The sequence below is a fragment of the Misgurnus anguillicaudatus genome, chromosome 21, assembly GCF_027580225.2.
Source record: "Misgurnus anguillicaudatus chromosome 21, ASM2758022v2, whole genome shotgun sequence".
Taxonomy (NCBI): domain Eukaryota; kingdom Metazoa; phylum Chordata; class Actinopteri; order Cypriniformes; family Cobitidae; genus Misgurnus; species Misgurnus anguillicaudatus.
This window is the reverse complement of record NC_073357.2, coordinates 52,158,011-52,174,765: the sequence shown is the minus strand read 5'-3', so window position 1 is coordinate 52,174,765 and position 16,755 is coordinate 52,158,011. Positions and strand designations below refer to the sequence as shown.

The following is a 16,755-nucleotide window of genomic DNA, read 5'->3' as shown; positions in this document are numbered from 1 at the left end:
GACACACCATCCAACGAAAAGTCAAGATCTCCGCAATTTAGCATCGCAAAGGCCTTTAGATGAGACTGACCAAATATGATAATGATCCGATTAAATCGCTAGGAGGAGTTCGTTAAAGTACGACGCTTGGAAATGTCAAAAAATGACAGATAAAATTCAAAATGGCCGACTTCCTGTGGGGTTTAGAGCTTAGCTCCAAGAGACTTTTTTGTAGGTCTTGGGGTGCAAGATGATCCTACCAAATTTCGTATCTGTACGATTTTCGTAGTGGGGGGGCTGTTCTTATGAAATTTTGCAGGTGGCGCTATCGAGCCATTTCTACACGCCCACTTCTGACGCCTATACTACATGTAAATTTTCACCACTTCTGACGCGTGTGCAAATTTTCATGAGTTTTCAGGTATGTTTAGGCCCTCAAAAATGCGATCCATTTCGGAGAAGAAGAAGAAGAAGAAGAAGAAGAAGAAGAAGAAGAAGAAAAATAATAATAATAATAAACGGAGCAAAAACAATAGGGTCCTCACACCCTGGTGTGCTCGGGCCCTAATAATAATAATAATAATAATAATAATAATAATAATAATAATAATAAACCGAGCAAAAACAATAGGGTCCTCGCACCCCGGTGTGCTCGGGCCCTAATAAAGAACAGGTGTTTGATTAAAAGGTGGAAGAGCTATGGGTTTGAATCCAGGGAACACATTAACTGATAAAAATGCATTTCTTGATTTGCTTTGTGAAAAAGTGTCTGCCAAATGCATAAAGTAAATGTAACAACATGAGCGTATCAGAAAAAAGCAAATGACAGTAAATGAAAAATTAACACAAAAGGTGGTGTGTGTTTAAATTTGAACACCATCTAAGGGTGAGATTGCAAATTGCAACCAACAGCTCCCCCCTCAATTTCAAAACGCATATGGTACCTGCCACAGGACAAACATGACCTTCCAAATAGTGTTCTAATATTCCAATATGGTTCCAATATAACATAACAATGTATGCCTATGTGTTATAAATAATAATAATATAGTCTTAATTTGATGTACTGGGATCCCTGCTCCTCCTCTGTATGCATAGCGGGTCTATCAAAAGAAGGTCTAGATTGGGGCAGGGGCGTGTTTGTTTAGGTGATTTAAAATATCAACATTGGCTTTCAGAAATCATGCACCCCGCCTTTTAAGGGATAGTTCAGCCAAAAATGACACTAAACCCATGATCTACTCACCCCGAAGCCGTCCGAGATGCACATGTCCATCATTTTGCAGATAAACATATTTTCAGTTATTTTAGAAAATGTATTTCAGCTGCTAAACAATAAAGTTACGGGGTCCACCTCCCTCAAGTCCAATAAATGTGCATATATCCTTCCCCAAAGAAATCCAAAAGGCTCCAGGATGATAAACAAAGGTCTTCTGAGGGTAATCCGCGCGGTGCTGTTGTAAAAATATCCAACTTTATAAACGAAAATAACTATCTTCCATTTTAAACTCCTCTGTATTCAGGAGAGACTATTAACGTAGTGTACACACTTTTCTCAGTGACGTATGACAAATGCGAAGGCCGGGGGCACAGAACAGCAGCAGAGAAACCTCCGTAAACTGCATACGCTCTCATCTTGAACGCGGACGCGACCAAGATGGCGGCATTACCACACTGTCAAAAATAAAGGTACGAAGCTGTCACTGCGGCAGTACCCTTTAAAAAAGGTTCAAATATGTACCTTTAAAGGTACATTTTGGCAGTTCAAAGTACTAATATGCACTCTTTGGGTACAAAGGTGTACCTTTTTGAAAGGGTACTGTCCCAGTGACAACTTTTGTACCTTTATTTCTGAGAGTGCAGAAGCGAGTTATTTTGGTCAACCCAGTCTCACCCCATGTCGTCAATATTTGACGACACTTGACCGTTCGTCAATGTGTGACGCGGAGGGTGTGCCTTTCGCGTCACTTTTTGACGAACTGGGGACTTCAGTGCTGTTGCGTCCGTTGCATTCTCTTCTCCTATTTTCTTACCATTTTCGCGTCGGTTTAGGGTTAGATTTACATAATGACATCCCTGCCCAAACCTAACTCTAACCCCAACGCCAGGTGACAACTGTTTCTAACCCCAACGCCAGGTGACAACTGTTTAATTTCGCGTACACTGTTTAATTTCGCGTACACTGTTTAATTTTGCGTAATCTAACCCTAAACCGACGCGAAAATGGTAAGAAAATAGGAGAAGAGAATGCAACGGACGTAATAGTATTGAAGTCCCCAGTTCGTCAAAAAATGACGCGAAAGGTATACCCTCCGCGTCACATATTGACGAATGGTCAAGTGTCGTCAAATATTGACGACATGGGGTGAGACTGTGTTATTTTGGTTTATAAAGTTTTAAATGTGGATATTTCTACAACAAAACGCCGCGGATTACCCTCAGAAGGCCCCCGTTTATCATCGTGGAGCCGTTAGGATTTATTTCGTGAAGGACAGATGCACATATTTTAGACCCGAAGGACGTGGACCCCACAACTTCACACATGATTAACTGAAAGATCTAAAACTTTTTTTAAAATAACTGAAAATGTGTTCGTCTGAAACACGATGGACATATGCATCCCGGACAGCTTCGGGGTGAGTAAATCATGGGATTAATTTTTGGTCGAACTATCCCTTTAAGGGGTCCTTGGCCTTAAAAAGGTAGAAGACCTCTGCTTTAGAGTATAAATGCATTTGGTAATTCTACACTGTCTGCCTTCACATTAAATTGTAAATGGTTTTAACATTTAGTGCTATGATTAAATTATGCTATGATTTTAGTTTTAGAGCTCTATAATACTAACTACCAACATATCAGCGTTTAACTTATATTAGTTTATTTTATCTGTCTATTTTAAACAATGATTTTTACAAAAACTTGACAAAGCATTGAAACATAGTGAAGAGAGGCAGGGGACCCTTCAAAATGACTCTCCCTCAAACGCTTCTCTCTGTGACAAGTCCAAAACAAGAGTTACGTAATACGGGCGTTCTGTCACGTATCGCACTCGTAGTTTACAACAGTCTCCTTCAAAGTTTAAGGCCTGAGGGTCAGACCCGCCTGATGGGCCAGAGAGAATCATTAACAGCAGGGGAAATGTTTTTACAGGGCAGCCCATTGAGATGTCTGATGTTGGCTGAAAGGAACTGCACAGTGGCTGCAGATGTTAAGGAAGACCAATCAGTTTTAAAAACTCTCAAAGTCCTTTCATTAGAGACTGCTGTGGCATGTCTGTGGATCACCCACAGTCTCTTTATGGAGCACCTTATGTATAAAATTATAAAACCTTTTTCAATGCAAACTTTAAAGGGGCCATGGCATGAAAATCTGACTTTTTCCATGTTTAAGTGCTATGATTGGGTCCCCAGTGCTTCTATCAACCTAGAAAATGTGAAAAAGATCAACCCAGTAACTAAGTTTTGGTAAACCATTCTCTACAAGCACATGAGAAAATAGGTCGTTGAAATTTGGCTCTCCTTGTGATGTCATAAGGAGCCCTTATAATAATACCGCCCCTTAATCTGCACTATCCAATCACAGTACTGCCATTTAGTGCAGACAAAGAGAGAGAGAAAGAAAAATTCACAGCACAATTGAGTTTCAATTGTAACAAACCACTCATTTGCATTTAAAAAGGACACACCCAAAATGGCACATTTTTGCACACACCTACAAAGTGGCAGTTTTAACATGCTATAATAAAATATCAGTGGGGTATTTTGAGCTAAAACTTCACATATGTGCTCTGGGGACACCAAAGATTTATTTGAGCTCTTAAAAAAGTCTTGTGCCATGGCCCCTTTAATAAATCATGTTGCATGATTCATTTAAATAATTGCGTCTACAAAAGGGAAACTCCTACAAATACACATGCAGTGAGTAGCAAAAATAATTGTGTCCAAATGTTTCTTTAGGAAATCGTGACAGTAAACTTTTAACAGCAAAAGAAGCATTTTTTTGTGTTTGTTTCGTGTAAAATTGTGTCTTCATACCATATCTAGTCTATATACCTTCCAAATAAAGCCTCCCTCAAAGCCACTAAAATAGCATGACATACTGTATATGTGTGCTCATATTCCAATCCAGAAGCGTGGCTAAGCTCAAAGGCCAGATCGGGTCATGGGAGTTAGGAGGATATGATATGTTTAAGATGCTATCATGGACAGCTGCTGTACTGTGCCACTATTAAAAAAAGACACAGGAAATACTTAACCAGCTTCCTGTGGATACAACATAGTCACGGTATACAGAGAAACTTACAAAGATGCAATAAGTGTAATGTAAAACGGTAACACTTTACAATTAGGTTGTATTTGTTAAATGCATTAGCTAAAATGAACTAACAATAAACAATAAATTTTACATTTATGCATTTGACAGACGCTTTTATCCAAAGCAAATTACAGAGCATTACAGTACCTACATTGTTTTATCATCATGTGTTTTGGGTTAATATGTCTTAGTTTGAAAATAATTTACATTGCTAAAGTGTTAATATACACTTCACAGAGGGATTTAAGATTAAGGATTTAAAAAACTTTGTTTTGCTAAATACGAAGGAAGATATATTTAAAGAATGTTTGTATCCAAGCAGATCTGGGGCACCACTGACTTCCATAGCAAAAAAATAATAATACTATGGAAGTCAATGGTGCCCCAGATCTCTTTGGTTTTTAACATTTTTTTAAATATCTTCATTAATAACTATCCATAAAGGTGCAGTGTGTAATATTTAAAAGGATCTCTTGACAGAAATGCTAAATAATATACAAAACTATATGTTCAGGGGAGTATAAAGACTTTTTTTAATTAACCGTTATGTTTTTATTACCTGAGAAAGAGAAATTTTTATCTACATACACCGAGGTCCCCTTACGTGAAAGTGCCGCCATGTTTCTACAGGCGTCCTTAACGGACAAACTTTGGAGACAAAGTTTTTTCGGTGGCGGCTACCGTAGCTTCTCAATGCATTTCAAAAGCGAGGGGTGTGCAGTGGACTGAGCCGTTGGTTGCAATTCGCAACCTTACCACTAGATGCCGCTAAAATGTACACACTGCACCTTTAAACATGTTGGCTAACACAGATCTAATTCTGTAGAAGTATCTGTTACATCTTAAGAAACTGAAGTGGACTAACCTGGGGCAATATTGCCAGGATTGGGAGCTGGGTTTATTGTTTGTGGTGCCTGGTTGTTCCCAAGATCATTGGCATTATTTAAAATGTCTGTCATTTCGCCAGGTCCTGGATAAATGGCATTATTCTGGGAAAGCATTGCATGAAAAGGAAAAACTGGATTTGTACATTAATAAATCATAGGCCCTGTTTACACCAAGTATTAGGATCCTTCACAGGTGATCTTATAGCACTTGGTAAAGTGAGACTGATTGAGTTTTACAACTTCAGTCTCTTATGACCACATGGTGATCAGATTTCAAACGATGACGAGTCTCTGATTTCTTGACTACATACTATATCTGAGTGTTGTTTGTTTACAGAAATTGAATTGTGAAAAAATTCACATTAATTTACAGAGTTCTGTATTGAATACATTTACTGTATATGCATGCTCCGAATTCACTCCTGTATTGTGTATCCACTTGTGATTCGATTGCCAGAAAGGAATCTGAATTCAGGTGTAAACAGGGCACACACACGTAATTACACACGCACGCACACACACACACACACACAGAACTTATGTGTATTTTTAAGTAAAAAATTTTTAATGAAGTAATAATTTACTTGAACTTACACTGTGTTGTAAGTTGGCTTCATTCTGAATGCTTTCAAAAGTGAATTTCTCAGAGCGTTTCTGCCGCATCTTGAAGAGACGGGAGCCCCTGTTTGAAGCTAAGGAAAGTTCCTCCAACATGATCTCCTTTGGTACGCTAACTTTCTTCCCCAGATCCATCTCTGGTTCTTGTGAAACACGGTACAACCATCAACTGATGTCAAAAAAGAGATTCACCAATTTTTAATTGAAAACTTTAACAATGGCAGCTATACTTAAAAAAAAGAATGTACCATGTTTACATTCATTTTAGTTCTGCAGATTTTCCAGAAATAAACTGTGAAAACGTGCAAAGAATGAGCTCTATCAAAATGAATTAAGTCATATCTCTGCGTATTATGACCAGTAGGCTTAGTTAACAAATATGGCTACGCTATTTTTGCTGTACTTTTTCTTAAAGGAAAACACCACCTTTTTCAATATTTTACTATGTTCTTATCTCAGATTAGACAAATTAATACATACCTATCTTTTTTCAATGCATGCACGCAATCTTGATACAGCATGTCGTGAATGTGTTAGCATTTAGCTTAGCCCCATTCATTCCTTAGGATCCAAACAGGGGTGAATTTAGAAGAAACCAAACACTTCCATGTTTTCTTTATTTAAAGACTGTTACATGAGTAGTTACACAAGTAATTATGGTGGCACAAAATAAAACGTGGTGATTTTTTAAGCAGATAAGAGCACTTAGTTTGCAACACTTTGACCTTAGTTTGCAGCACTTATTAATTTGTCTAAGCTGAGGTAAGAACATAGTAAAATATTGAAAACGGTGGCGTTTTTCTTCAAGAAATGCTAGCAGTAAGATAAGAGTCTGTAGTGTGGTTGCTGTCTGGCAGCTACTGGCTCAAGACAAAAACAACTAGCACTATTAGTTATTTCTAGGGTTGTTAAAAGATGAATCCTATTAATTGCATACAAAATAAAAGTTTATAGATTGTGTTTACATAATATATATTTATTTAAGAAACATTTTATATATATATATATATATATATATATATATATATATATATATACGCACGCACGCACGCACGCACACACACACACACACATTGCACACATTACACACAGTGCACACATATATATTATGCAAAAACAAACTTTTATTTTGTATGCAATTAATTGCAATTCTTCTTTTGACACCCTTAGTTATTTTATTTGTTACTCTGTAACTAATAGATTTTGCAAGAATTGTGCGTTCTGAGTTCTTTAAGCTACATATGGATAACTCAATATCCTTGTGTCTTCTATCGAAATCCTCCGCCATTTTCTTTAAAATCCTTGGTTTAGATTTATTATTAATGACTAGCTTTGTTTTGGTCTCTCTTCTGTGTCTCCACGTTTGTCAGCAGTTCCTGTACAGATACGGTGCTAATCCGGCCCAGAGCTGTCTGCTGTCTGGGTATGTCACTATGCATTGTACTCTACATCCTATGCTAAAAATCTAAGGTGTATTTGCCGCTACCGGAAACTAGTTATTAAAGTTTATAAATTTTTAAATATAGATACTCTTCTTACAAAATCACATTCATACCCTTAGACTGCCTTTATTAACCCCCTGGAGCCATGTGGATTACTTCTGTGATGGATTGATGCACCTTTTTTGGGTTTGAAAGTCCCTGTTATACCGTTATAAAGCTTGGAAGAGTTAGGCCATTTTCTAAAACAACTCAAATTGTGCTTGTCTGAAAGATGATGGAAATATGTGACCCTGGACCACAAAATCATTCTAATCATTAGTATATTATGTAAAGATCATGTTTCATAAAGATATCTTTTACATTTCCTACCGTAAATATATCCAAACTTAATTTTTCTGAACGGATGCAGCAAAATCGCAATCAAATAGCTATCAAATTGCTATCAAATCAAATTGGCTAAATAGCACTAAAAGTGTTTCACTGGCTTGTAATCATAGGGGAACCATTTTTAGTGCTAAACATATGGAGAACCCGTGTAGAACCATATTCTGCTACAGTATGTTGAACAATAAGTGATGCTATAGTCTCTATAGCTTTATCACCACTTATACAACAGGTCTGTTGAATGCTTGAATCTGATTGGCTGAAAAACGTTCTAAAGTGTGCAATTATTTTCTGGGAAAGGCACGGCGAATGTAGTTCCAAACAGCACATATCACTTCGCATATAGTTAACTATAATAACGGACTAACAAAACATGACAAGATGAATTTCCGAGGCAAAAACATTCCTTGGCGATTTCCCATTCAAGTTTGGTTAATGTAAAAGCTTACAACTTCCATCATAAAGTCCACAAGATCATCAAGGTTACCCAGTAAAAAGCACTAAAACAAACATTTTCGTTTGTAATATGTGTTGCTACACTGTAAAAAAATTCCGTAGAAATTGCAGCTGGGTTGCCGGTAATTTACCGTAGATTTACATTTATGTTATTTACTGGCAAGAGTTTGCTCAAAGTTAAATAAACATTAAACATTTACAAGTCTTTGTCTTTACAGAGTAAAACTAAAAAAACAGCATCAAGCAAAACATTCTGAGAAACAAAATCTGAAGCAAAAAACAGAAAAAGGTTGATGATGATTTCTGATTCCCAGAATGCTTTGCATGAGGCTGTTGTTGTATAGTTTTGTTCTGTAAAGATAAAGACTTGTTGATGTTTGGAATTTATTTGACTTTGAACAAACTCTTACCAGTAAATAACATAAATGTAAATCTACGGAAAATTACCGGCAACCCAGCTGCAATAACATTGAAATTTTTACAGATTTTTTTTACAGTGTAGGACTTGCTTGGATTATGAAAAGTGATTTTTTTCATTATTTTACATTTTTGCCCAATCAAACTCCAGATTTTCATATGGTTGTATCTCGACCAAAGATTGCCCTACCAACAAACCATATTAGAATGGAAGCTTATTTATTCAGCTTTGAGATAATGTATAAATATTAATAGGGATGCACGATATATCGGCCGATAACTGCTTATTTTTAATATTATCGGTTATCGGTCTGATAGCAAAATTAGGCCGATAAATGAAAGCCGATAAATGATGGATTATTTTGGTTTGTTGAACCACTTCACTTGCTCATTGCTGGCCATGTGGAGTTTTGATTGGTGCTTTCTGTGACATAGCACCAAGATGACACGTGTTGCGGGCTTAAGAAGAGTATGCTAGTCTAGTGCAAAGACAAGATGCCCGCGGTCTGCGAGTTTTTCATTGTGAAAAAATATGAATATTTATCGGCCTAATATATATATATATATATAGGCCCCCAAATATAAAGAGTTATCGCTTATCGGTATCGGCCAAAATTTCCATATCAGCGCATCCTTAAATATTAATTAAAAAAAATTGACCCCTATGGTTTTGTGGTCCAGCACATATATCTCGGATGGCTTGAAGGTGAGTAAATTATGGGGTAATTTTCATTTTCCACTGAACTATTGTTTTAATAAGCTGCTTCAGGTGTGTTTAATAAGGGTTGGAGATAAACTCTGCAGGACCTCCGAAACTAAAGCTGCGTCCGAAACCGCTCCCTTGTTCACTCATTCACTATTCCCTATATGTCAGGGTGTGGTGGTGGATAGAACCCAATCGCAGACAGATCGTAACTTAAAGACGTTTATTAAAACATAAATACCCTCGAGGGGGCAAACAATTAGCCTGACGTTGTCATACTCAATTCTAGTCAGAATTTGAGTCTGATACCGCTCCATTGAGCTAAAATTATGAGGCGTGTCTCAACCGAAAAATGCCTCTGCACTCAATTGGATAGACATACGACCAATCAGAGCAACGGAGTGTGTGATGTTAAAATGGCGTCTTTAGCAGCCTGACCGAACTGCTAGTAATTTCGCTACAATGATACTAAAATCATTGTAATTATACTAAGTCTGAGTTAGCGAAGGTACATCAACACCTACTATGTTTACAACATTTCATTTATATCACAACATTAAGTATTTACTAAGTCATACAGTAAGACTATCTCTTACCATTTGAACTTCATCCACGACGATAGCTACCCATTACGTTGGCTTGAAAAATATCGGAGCCTAGCATGTCCCTCCACTTATTCAGCAGTCACGATTCCAGGCTTCCGAAAAGAAGCTGGCAACGACCGCTAATTATATCCATCTCATCGTGCACGCCGAGTTGCATCGCCATGATACCCATTTCAGTTGCTTCTTTAACTTTGTCCTCCATAGGAAGGACGGCGAAAACATAAACAAATGCCTTCCCGTTTCTCTGTTCCTCTTTTTAAATCAATGCTCTTTCGACATCTTTTAGAACAGACTCAATGTCAGAATCCACACATCTGAATTCACCAGCGGCAGCCATTTCATTGTAAACAGATTGAACACACGCGCTCTTTGGTGAAGTGGTTGATACGTTACTGTTGATCATCTGTCCATCATCGTATAAAGCCCGCCCTCACAATTTGATTTGTCGGCCTGTTTTGGTATTCGCATAGTAGCTCCTCAACGGTGAATCCCCAGACCGATCTTCCCCGTATTTCAAATCGTGGTGGGCGGGGCTAAGATCGGCTGGCACCCAGGCTAGCAAACAATGACAAAACCAGAAAACAATCACGACCCGACAGACAAAGCACACACGAGACGGCACCACACGACACACAATGAACCGGCACAAGACACAACACACAATGGCCCCAAACAGGGCAAACCAAACCAGGGAACAACGACAAACAGGCGAAGGGAACAAACCAACCATGAACAATCAACAAGGAAACGAGGGGGCAGGGTCAAGACCAAAGACAGGAGAGCACGCGGTACACAAAACATAAAACACAGACCACAAAGATCTCCACACAAAACATGCATACGGGGGTGTCAGGATCCCGGCACCAGAAACAAGAGTAAATACACTTAATAACATTCGGGATCCTGACACTATATAGCAAATGACAATTGAGTCCACTATATGGGGAAGAAGTGAACGAAAATGAGTGAGCGATTTCGGACAGTGACGTAAATACCATGCGCCAGAGAGCTGTCGCAGAGATTCGTAATAAACCCTTACACCTTTGGCTTTATTGATTGTACTGTGAAACGGTAAAGTCTACTTTTTTACTGTTTGTCACATTTGTCATGTTTATTGTATTAGTTTATAATAAAGAGACCAAAACAACTGCTAGTCATATTTATCTACTGTTGTTTATTTATTGTTTAAAAAAAAGGGAAATTATATTTTAAATAAAAATATCACAATTATTTTGAATTTGTTTATTTTAAAAAGTAGAAAATAACTGATCAGAGTGCATTGTGGGTAAAAAGTAGTGAATGAATGTAGGGAATGAAGTTGTTCACTCAGGTTTCGGACACCACTACAAAATGGCCAACACTCGATATAGTGCGCTATATAGTGGATAGGGAGCTGTTTCGGACACAGCTCAAGTTTGGGTAACCCTGCTACAAAGGATTCTTTGCAGTTATGCCACAGAATGAGCTTTTTATATTGCTCAAAAAAGATTTCTGTCAGATGTTTTGCTACTACAAACATGCTCTTGTGCAACTTAAAGGTTCTGTGGATTTTAAAGGTTATTTATTTAACCACAAAGCCTGAGAAAGAACATTTCAGAGACCTTTTTTGAAGGGTGAATAGCAAGAGCAGTGAATATACTGCAGTGGTCAGCCATTCTCAGCGGACACACAAACTAAGTTTTATTGAAGGCCCTTATGCCGGTCACCCAGAACGATCTTACAAGCGTGAAAATTTATCCTGCCGGTATATTATTACAGCTGCAAGAAACGACACCAACCAATAAGTTTCTGCTGCTCGAAATAGAATTTCAAACAGGCAACTACAAAAAGATTAGTTGCTTTCGGTAGTAACAAGCTGTACACAATACAGTTTTAAAATGTATTATATAGAAAACAATATATATTTATAGTTACAATTCTAAATTTAAAGTATGTGAGGATTTATATCACTTTTGCTCTTATGTAATAGTGCTTAACAGTAAGTGAGTTTAACATGTAACTCATTATTTTCTCTTGTTTTCTGTCCACCATTATTAAAGGATAGTAATGAATCATGTCTTGTACCATTAGTGGCATGGATCTCTCTACAAATAGCAGCCGCCTGCTTTTTCCGCTCCTGCGTTGACATCAGAGAATACTGAGACATGCTCTCTGTGGAAAACATTAAAGTTAGGACATTGTGCATGGTCCTTACAATGTAACACCTGTTCACATAAGGCACAGATTTAACAAAACAATTACACAAACACATTTACAGTTCGGAGAGTGACATTTATTACACCTGCTGAAAGGCTGACACAAGCACATGCCTTTAAATAACCTCCAGCTATTAAACGTGACGTCCAGGCGGAGACACTGCTCTTGCTATTCTGCAGGGTCCTTTAAATCAATATGACTGATATATACCCAACTGGACAAGACACCACCGCCAAAGGGTGTGATGTCACATCACAGCAGGAATGGGCAAAGTGGATGTTTGTGTTCACGTGACCCTGCTATGAAATCCAGACTAATGTCTTATGATCTTAGAAAGATTAGGAGTATCAAAGTTTGATGAAACATTTGACATGACCTTGCTTAGTGGATATTTAAGATATCACGATTAAATACAAAATGTTCTTTATATTATGTAGGATGATTTTATATAAAAAAACACTAAATTACAAAAAATGACTTTAGCTGAGTTTTCACAGGCAGGATCACATTACTGTATTTCTGTAACAAGACTGCACATGACGCTGAATCAATGTTATTGCCATAAAAACATAATGAGCCGAAAACATATACAAACAATGATAACATGGCATTATAATATGTCCCTTTGTATCTGCATGATACTCACATGTCAATGAATAAAATAATGCTGTTACATGTAAAAAAAATAGTTTACCATGATTAAATGTTCAAAACCATGGTACTTTAATTTTAGTAAGTAGAATATATATTTTTTACATTTTACATGTACACTGTTAGACATTTCTGTAATTTTTATAGTTATTTACTGTATATTACTGTAAACTATTTATACAGTAAATAACTGTAATTCGCTTTGCATAATGGGTATTTTCTGTGACATCCTGCATCATATACAGTAATTTATTGTATTTTTGAAAATTGCGGTATGCTACTGTATTTATTCTAACAGTCTTTTGGTGGTATTTTCCTTCACATTCACACAAATCCTTATTTTATTTTATTGCATACATAGGTCTACAGGCGTTGACTTATTTTAATTTTAGCTAAGGAACCATTTAGCAGCACAGGATGCAGTTCAGGGTTGCACCTAAACTGAAGAGTTTTCAAGACAACGGCGCTTTTCCATTGAAGATACCCGAGATGAGAGAATGAAAAAAGACCAGCAAGGTAAAATAATCGATGTAAGTTATTTATTATCAGACCCGCGGTTGTCGGGTTGTTTACCCGAACGGGACATTTTAAAACTGTTAACCGGTTAAACGCGTAGCTTAACGCATTATAACGGTAATATTAGAAGACCAAAGTCAGTATAAACCTTATTAATAAATCATACTATGTGTATGCAAGCCTACGAGCACACGCGGTGCATTAAATTACACGCTAGTGTTTTCTTTTTATAAAACAATTATGAAAAAATGCTTCATGTAGCTTATAAGTCAATGATATATCAGATTTAGTATATAACGTTACATGAGAGAATGATTTATTAATAAAAAAGCATATTTAAAAAAGTACTCTTTAAACTGGTGCTGCCAGGTTACTGTAAAAATCCTTGAAAATGTCTAACAGTGTATTTAATTTATGTATATATATTCTATGTAAGTTTGTATATATATATATATATATGCACTTTAACATTTCTTTCTTAAAATATGCTAAATTTCAAGTGCTAAAACCACAAAATTTAAAATGCCTATAGAGAATTAATTAACTATGGTATGCTAAACCAGTTATATTTAAAACACGTTGACCAGCATGGCCAACAGTGAAGGCTAATATAATTGAGCTATTACGCAGAATTACTACCATTATTTATAGATCATATACTTCTATATTAAAACATTATTGTATGTCATGATATGTAACATATACAACTACACACGCAACCTGCACTTTTGCAGCAGGGTGTCCTTACCTGCAATGTGTCAGGTTGTGTCAGTATCCTCTCTAAGCGTCAGTCTGGATAATGCAACCTGTGCTGGTTCTCTCCCTAACCAGGACAGAGGGTCTCTGGCCAAGCGGGGTGGTTGTGGGGGTTCAGAAGAGTTAGTGGTGTTAGAGGGAGGGCCAGCTGTTAGTCTTTCAGTTTTGACTAGCATGCAGTTATAAATAGAGCTGAAATCACACAAACACATACGTTAACACTTTTAAGTGTAACAGAGAAAGTAGCTGTTCTGGGTATGACTTCACTGTGTTTGTATTTTACAGTTCATTCACTGGGGTGTCATACTGGGGTTTCAAACCAGCAAGGATTTTTTGGGCAAGTGGCCCCTGCATTCAACAGAAGGTGCAATGAAGGTCTGGAGATCTGCATCCTAGAAATGTCTAAAAGTGGGTGTAGGGGGTGGGGGAAAACCAACGTAATTTCTTAAATGGGGACCTGACCTAGACCCATATAGCATTACAACATACATCACATATCATATTCCATACATCTATTGTGAAATACTTTTCTGTATACTATACACTATTTTATGATTTAAACTATAGGTTAAATCAAATGTGATTATACAATTATTGGCAATATAAAAGCATATTGTTTTAACTTTACCGTATACTGCCCCCTTAGTCTTAGGACTTAGTTAGTTACATTTTCTTAGAAATGTTCTTGTGTAATGCATGGATACATATTTGGCTTGTCCAGACACAGTCACTTTTTATATCTTTGGTTTATAATGTTCATACGTAAATATTTATTGTTGCAATACAACTGAAATGGCAGACACTAGCTCTAATTTGCTTAAGTGCATTTCCCAAATGGGAGATTAACTGCAGAAGCCTATTTTGAACATGGTTTCCCTGTAAAGTCAGCTGCCGGAAAGCTCAGTCAGCTCAGAAGTATAAGTTCTAGTTGAGCCAAACCGTCAACTGTTATAAAACAAGAGAGAAACTTGTGATAGGCTGTAGGGTTGATATGTCTCTCTCTCTCTCTCTCTCTCTCTCTCTCTCTCTCTCTCTCTCTCTCTCTCTCTCTCTCTCTCTCTATCTCTATCTCTTTCTCTCTCTCTGATTTCCTGCAAGCTTTCCAGAATATTTTTCTCCCCAAAGGCACAAATTTTACATTATTTAAAAAAATAAGACATGCAGAGAGATTTTTTTACATGTTACTTTAATAGAAGTTAATCACAAGATCTTGTGTTATGGACATACAGAAAGCTTAAGAAACCAATGCAATCTCATGGCAATTCGTGCGTATTATACGAGGTGGCTAATTCGTATTAATTTGTACAACCACATTTGTAAATTCTTGTACAATTTGCTTTTGCTCCTGTGACTTTGGGGTTAGTGGCAGGGTTTCGTTATTTTTTTTCTTCATGATAATTGTAAGTTTTTGAACAATTAAAGGCGGGGTGCACGATCTCTGAAAGACAATGCTGACATTTGAAATAACCTAAACAAACACGCCCCTACCCCAATAGAATCTGGACCTTATTTTGATAGACCCGCCCCACACATACGCAACCCAGGCAACGATGTCAGTTAGAAAACACACCCCTTACTGCTGATTGGGTACATGTGTGTTTTGGTACTCGGCCTGACTCCCTTTTCCAAAGTGTTTTTCAAAAATCGTGCACCCTTCTTTAATTTTGTACGAATTCATATGAATTAGCCAACTCATAAAATATGTAATTGTCATAAAATCAGGCTGTAAGAAACACATCACTTAAAAGAATAGTTCACCCCAAAATCAAACCAGCCCGTATTTCACTCACCCTCAAGCGGTGTATATAACTTTCCTCTTCCCGCCGAACACAGTCGGGGTTATTCTAAATAATAACCTGGCTCCCTTCCGCTTTATAATGGCATTGGATGTTATGCCATTTTAACGAGTTAACTCGTCAATTAGGGAAAACGCTTCCCTGCCAATGAAAAAAAATTCTGGCTTTCCGCAATACCGCTATTATCCATGGAAGTAACGCCTCACGCAAAAGAGAAAGAACTCCGTGTATGTTTTAAAGATCGCTCTGAATCTAATCTCTATCAAAAGTCCTTCACAAAAATGTAATTATTTCAGCTTTTTGCTCAAAATTGGATGTTTTTGAAGAAACCTACCCATATTTGAGAGGTGATATAAAAGAACTAATGAAGGTAGGTTGAAACGTTTTTGGGTTTTTTTAAAGCAGAGAATCTGTTGTTTCATTTGATATTGTATGTTTATATATTTAAAGAAGAACATTTTCTGGAAGGCATTAAACTTTTGTGAAAATCATGAAAAATGCTGGCAACTTTTTTTTAAACGATGGCGGGGAAAGAGTTAAAATGACCTCAACTCTATCAAGAACACACGTACAACCATAGTTTATGAGGTAGAAATACAAATGTTTTCTCACAAAAACCCATCACTTTACCTCAACAGACATTTACTAACTATTTGAATTAGTTTTTGATGGACGGATATGCTTTTTTGAGCTTTAAAAATGGGGCACTATCCAATGCCATTATAAAGCTAAAAAAAAGACAGATATCATTCAATTAATATACTCCGACTGTGTCTAGCTGAAAGAAGAACGCCATATACATCTAGGATGGCTTGAGGGTGAGTAAAATACGGGCCAACTTCGACCCTGGGGTAAACTGGCCCTTTAATACTGATTTATTTATTCAAAAGCAGTATACACTCTAAAAAAAATGCTGGGTTATTTTCAACCCAGCATTGGGTCAAAGAGGGAAAAACCCAACCCATTCAGTTGTAATTTACTGTAACCTATGCTGGGCTGGCCAGCATTTTTCCCTCTTTGACCCAATGTGGGTTG

The 16,755-nt window shown here is 37.1% G+C and overlaps 1 protein-coding gene across 2 annotated transcripts in view; it reads right to left on the bottom strand.

Moving 5' to 3' along the window:
* The window catches only part of myoz2a (myozenin 2a), a 59,235-nt gene extending 45,156 nt beyond the window's left edge, over positions 1 to 14,079 (bottom strand). Inside the window, exons 1-4 of one of the 2 annotated variants that reach the window (XM_055212646.2) lie at positions 13,917 to 14,079; positions 11,870 to 11,956; positions 5,775 to 5,941; positions 5,159 to 5,282 (exon numbers count right to left, since the gene is read on the bottom strand). In XM_055212646.2, the coding sequence (XP_055068621.2) occupies positions 5,159 to 5,282; positions 5,775 to 5,941; positions 11,870 to 11,951 (373 nt within the window). In that variant the 5' untranslated portion in view covers positions 11,952 to 11,956; positions 13,917 to 14,079. The remainder of the gene's footprint in view (positions 1 to 5,158; positions 5,283 to 5,774; positions 5,942 to 11,869; positions 11,957 to 13,916) is intronic. The other variant, XM_055212655.2, reaches the window with a different exon arrangement.
* Between the last annotated feature and the right edge of the window lie 2,676 nt (positions 14,080 to 16,755).